General features: G+C 37.5%; 1 protein-coding gene across 1 annotated transcript; it reads right to left on the bottom strand.

The window, feature by feature from the left end:
- Positions 1-271: 271 nt before the first annotated feature.
- Positions 272-3,089, bottom strand: LOC113228947. The gene is made up of 6 exons (XM_026462390.1): positions 3,069-3,089; positions 2,872-2,976; positions 1,235-1,357; positions 836-947; positions 569-646; positions 272-423 (listed from the first exon to the last, which is right to left on the bottom strand). Exons 1-6 carry the CDS (start codon positions 3,087-3,089, stop codon positions 272-274), a joined length of 591 nt encoding a protein of 196 aa, XP_026318175.1.
- Between the last annotated feature and the right edge of the window lie 2,369 nt (positions 3,090-5,458).

Below are 5,458 nucleotides of genomic sequence, written 5' to 3'. Positions count from 1 at the left end.
CGAGAAGCCCGCTACCAATGAAATAAATAGTAGCTAGATTACACTGCTTAATACTACAATAATGATTGCCCTATAGGGATCTGTATTGGAACTAATGTTATTCGTTATTCACGCTGATTTGATAAATAAGTTTACATAATGTATTAATTAAATGTCATTATTGGCTAAAGCTAACGTTAATAGTAGAGACATTAAGATGAAGCATCCTTCTTTGACAATTTTAAGATTACGTGGCCATGGCGTCATTCAGGGACCATTTCTATGCCCATTTTTATTCCTTATAGATATTAGTTAAACTTACGTCATGGTCATCAGATTCAGTGAGCAAGCAAAGCCGTCTTGCAGCTTCGCACAAAGCCTCCATCTCTGCTAACAGCTCTTGTCGAGACTTGCTATCGCGAACGCTGCTTAACGCTTTAGCATCTACAAGGACAAAAAGAAACTACAGGCTCTTCTTCAGCATATTAGATGCTTAGCTTACATGGTACTACGCGTTGCGAGTTGGTATACGCGAATTGGGATAGGAGATAGATGTTCCATTTTAGAGAAATTGAAAAATGTTACTTACCTGTTGCTAACTCCGGTATAAGTTCCTTGATAGTGTTCATTGAATTCACAGAATCTGCGTAGTCCACATTTTTGGGATCTAGAAGAAAATATTCACACCTATAGGTAGACTAAATATAAACTTTTAACGACAGCTTATTTCGTCCGTTTATTTATTCACGAATAAGATTCAACCCTAATTGAATTACGATTCAGGATTGATTTTTAACCATTTTCTTGTATGAAACGTGCATAAAAAATGAAATAAAGATATGTGCTGAAACGGTACCAAAATGTGCGGTAAGATGGCGGGTAACAGCTGCGCTGAGCAGCGCCATCTTGTTAATCGCTGCAGATTCCAGCTGTTCCACTTCACGTCCATTCACCACTGGCAGGGAATCCTACATGAATTAAAAGTAACATTAATAAAACTCTAAAACACGTCAGCAAAATCATTTATGTTACGTTGAAAATGCGTGCCAAAATTTCCATAAATCTCTAAAATTTTCATTCACGCGGTATAGCGCGGTATGTATTGGTAAAGTATGTATATTTCGTGGACAACTTATTTAAAAGAATTGACTGTAGTTGATAGAATGGTTGATAGTTTATATACCACCCTGTGGACGCCGTAATCAATTTTACAACTTTAAACTCGTAAACTTGATATAAATCAGTGGAAATTAACCTCTTTGAGAGTGGACTGGGCCTCGTCAATGGCTGCGCAGGCGCCGGCAGATGCATTGATGAAGGACGCGCGACGTAGTGTGCATTCCATCTTCTCATCTGCTAAGAAGCTTTTCCGCGACTCCTAACAAACGCCAAGTAAAATGCTATCATCGTTTTCTTTAAATTATGGTGACAAACAATAAATGTTTTTACTTTTGTTACCCTTACAAATTTGGATTTAGTTTTCTAAGCCAAGAAATTCCCTTACTACATTATTGATTTTAAACAACAGCCACGGGTCACCGAGCTGAAATACGGCCGATTAAAATGGAAGGAAGAAAGTGGAAAAAAGTTTGCGAGATTTTTAGCAACTTTTGCATTTACCACGAACACATTCCACATCTTGCATTGTTTTATTTTATGATAGTAAGCGACAGGACGAACAAGTATGCGCCGGATGGCCAGCGACACACCTGTCCATAACAGTTGCAGAGACATAAGGTGACAAGTCCCATGTGATTATAAATTCTAAACTGGTTTCATTACTGCTTGGCAGAAATTAAGTTGTTACGGTGGCAGTACATCCCTGGACGAACTCTTTCACAAGAAGCTCTACTGCTACTACAAATGCGAGGAAGATGTCAGAGAGGCAACTTATTCGCTCTTTGAAATTCGACATCGTAGAGCTTTATGTTCTTCAAACCAACATTGTACTCATCAATTACAAAATAACAACATTTGCCTTCATATTTCTGTTTGTTTTGATATGTGAACGATGTGTACAATTATAATTGGATACGTAATTCATGTTATTTATGTAATGGTTCTGAGTATTGTTTATAGTCTGTTATCTGTACTTGTGCCTAATTGTACAGAATTATTTTTAAAATACCAACAACTTCCCAGGACTATATTACTAACATCTTAAACAACAATAGTCATTCCATGACTTATAATCATTCATCAGATTTTACTTTCATAAAAAATAAGTAAATTAAAATAGATAGGTCTAAACTCTAATGTCACGAAAATTTCAAGAATTATATTTCGAATATTATGCGGGGTTAGTACATGATTTTTTTGTCGAATTAATCTTTATCTGCAGCTAGATTTTAAAGCAAGTTGCAAATACAATTAACATAATTACAAAAAATCCAGAAAGAAATAAAGTAAAAAAAGATGATTTACTCGCAGCGTATATATGCCAGCGCGGCAAAAAAACACACAAACATTTGTAATATGCCTACAAGTAAGGCCCTACAAAAAATAACCTAACGAATTACTTAGGTGCAACGATTTGGTTACAAGAATTTTATTTTCAAAAAATACCAAATATGGGATATAAAATACGGTCGAGGTTTTTTCCAAAACTAGAGGAGTGAGACTCATGGGTGTTTTACTCATAAATTCAGAATGAAACGTTTGTTCTGATTATTTTGTTAACAGAGACATGTCCGATTCTAGGTTGCACGTTTGAACATATTCTACCAAATACAGATCCAAGAAGTGTCAGATAGTACAACAAAAACTTAAAAGTTGTTTTTGAGTAAATATTTATAATGTTTTGTAAAAAGTCATGGAACAAAAGTTATTGTTTATGATGTCAGTATTTAAAAAAATTACCCTTTATGAATGACTAATTAGACATATACTTACACTGACACATTCGCTGCGTTTCCTAGTTCTCGGATCCATACAGAAATACATTTGTGTCGTCAGGTCCGCGATCATACACGCTGGCTCTTGTACTTCTTCGGGGTTCTGGTAAAAATTGTAACTTCTTTAATATCTCCTTCTTTTACTTGTTCATTATTTCAATTTAATCTTGAAACTGGACTAATAATCGTCGTTACCAATGTCAGGGTTAAGACCATAGTGATGAACTCCCATGGTAGACATCTTCTTCGATGAAGCATGTGAACTATCTCCAGTTCAATCAATATTAAAGCAAGTGATAACAAAATATAAGTAATTTTTACGAAATACCATTTAGTAGCAATATATATCGCTAATATCAGCGAGGATAGCGGCGAAGGAAGAAAACATCGTTATGAAACGTTTTTATCGAAGGAAGTTCACAATTCTCTGAAAACGATTGAAATCTCCAAGACACATGGGGTCAGCGTAGCGGACAAACCTCATAGAGGAGATATGTACCCAAGGTATAGGGGGTGGACGACGATGCTGATGATGAGTGTTGTCTTACCATTCAAAAAACCTTTCAAATATCATTGTGAAAGGTTTCAATTAATCTTTTTTTACTGCCTCTGTGGCCGAACGGTTACCATGCCGGACTGCCACGCAGAGGTCCCAGGTTCGATTCCCGGGCCGGGAGAAATATTTGTATGGCCTACATTTATTTCTCTCGTGAGTTTGGGTGTAATTTGTGGTTGTCTATGTGTGTCCATGGCACCCGCGACACAGGGTTTCCCTAGTGCGGGGCTATGTTGAGTGTGTGCGTTATTATTATTATTATTATTATTATTATTTTTATGTTTTTATAATACCAAGTGACGGGACGTGCAAGTCGCGCACCTGGTGGTAAGCGACACGTCTATTCATAACAGTTGCAGTGCCACTCAGAGCTTTAAATCGCAAAGATCTTATGGGCACTGCCACTGCGCCCGGTACCCTAAGACATAAGTTGACAAGTCAAGAAGATTACTTGCTTGGCGGCAGAAATAGGTAAGGTGGCAATACTTCCCTGGACGAACTCTTTCACAAGGAGATCTGCTGCTTCTAAATCAGACTCTAGTAGCTGTAAAGGTACCGGCCGTATAAAAAGCTTCACAGATCTCTCACAGGTGTCGCTTACGGCGATAAAACCCAATACAAAAGATCTGTAACAAACATTTCGTAACACAATATTCCTAAAGTTTGCCGAGTTCTGTAGCTCAGTTGGTAAAGCGGTGGCCCTGGTTTGGCACAGTCGCAGGTTCGAGTCCTGTCAGGTCGAAGGGATTATATTATTAAACGATATTTATATTATTGAATATCACAATGTTACTACCATGATATCTATAATTTTTTTGTGAAAATACTCCAGTAAGAAGATGCCACTTTGCTATTATGTAACACAAAGAAAACTTCCTTCGGTCCGGCTGGACTCGAACTTGCAACTGTTTTGCCAAACCGTGGCTATCGCTTTTCCAACTAAGCTAGGGAACAAGTTAGGCTGACCTTTTGAATTTCTGAATATGCTTGTTGCAGATCTTTTAAATTTTAACGGCTTTTTGCCGTAGTGCGACCTGTGAAAAATCTATGAAACCATTCATCGTTTTACAAAGAAGGGTATACTTACGAAATCATCTTTCTTGGAAGCTTTGGACAGTGCATTGATCAAATTCATGAGCTCATTAAGTTGGTCCAAAAGTTGTTTCTTTGCTGCCTCATTCGTTTGCTTCTCGGCGGTCTCGCGTACTCCTGCAGATTTTTGTTTATATACTAAATGCCTATTGCCTTGAATAGCACTAAATTGTACTTTGAGATGTACATAGATGCCGTGTATTCCATTCTTTTGCCGTAAGTATTAGAAAAGGTGGAGCGCTTTGTACGAATGTGTGATATATCAACAACGTAAGGACGAAGCTGGATTTTCTAAAAGACCGAAGAAGGAAAGGTGAAGGTGGAACTAATTTGTAAATTTTCCTGGTTAGAAGTTGTCAATTAATAAACCTTACGTCCACAAACTCAGCTGGTGAAAAGTGAAGATATGCTAATAACGTGGATGATACACGCTAAATGTGGATATGGTTGTATGACCAAGTAAAGACTACTGGGATCCGTGAACCATGTGGTTTGAAAGAGGACGTAGTGATAAAAATAGAGGAAGGTATATTGAGATTGTTAAGGCACATGGAGTGGATGAATGAAAGCCAGAGTGACCAAAGAGGTAGCTAGAACCACAGCGTGAAAGGCAACATTGAAAAAGGTTGGCCACAAAGACAAATTGTTTGTGCCTGTGAGAGTTTCTGTCTACCCAAATGGGATCGATATACGACACGATATATCTAATCACTCAGACAGTGTGATATCTTCCTATTGCCATTTCAACTTGCTGATACCCGAAATTATTTCAATAATACTGGTTCTCTCATGATTTACCCTGTATTATGTCGGGCATATCACGTTCCATGGCCTCGACTGTACTCTTGCATTCTTGTATTTTGTCCGCCGTTGGTTCTGTAAATAATAATAAAAATAAATAACAATAACTGCTACCATGAACTAATAATTGAAGAGC

Source organism: Hyposmocoma kahamanoa, unplaced genomic scaffold (assembly GCF_003589595.1).
Source record: "Hyposmocoma kahamanoa isolate Upper Pololo Valley unplaced genomic scaffold, ASM358959v1 263, whole genome shotgun sequence".
NCBI lineage: Eukaryota > Metazoa > Arthropoda > Insecta > Lepidoptera > Cosmopterigidae > Hyposmocoma > Hyposmocoma kahamanoa.
This window is presented reverse-complemented; position numbering and strand designations above follow the sequence as displayed.

Excerpts from the sequence above, each read along its gene's own strand:
- LOC113228947 (XM_026462390.1), bottom strand. The coding sequence starts at position 3,089 with ATGGTCTTAACCCTGACATTG. Across the intron at positions 2,977-3,068 it reads TGGTCTTAACCCTGACATTG|AACCCCGAAGAAGTACAAGA; the intron begins GTAACGACGATT and ends AATTTTTACCAG. Across the intron at positions 647-835 it reads CCATCTTACCGCACATTTTG|ATCCCAAAAATGTGGACTAC; the intron begins GTACCGTTTCAG and ends ATTTTCTTCTAG.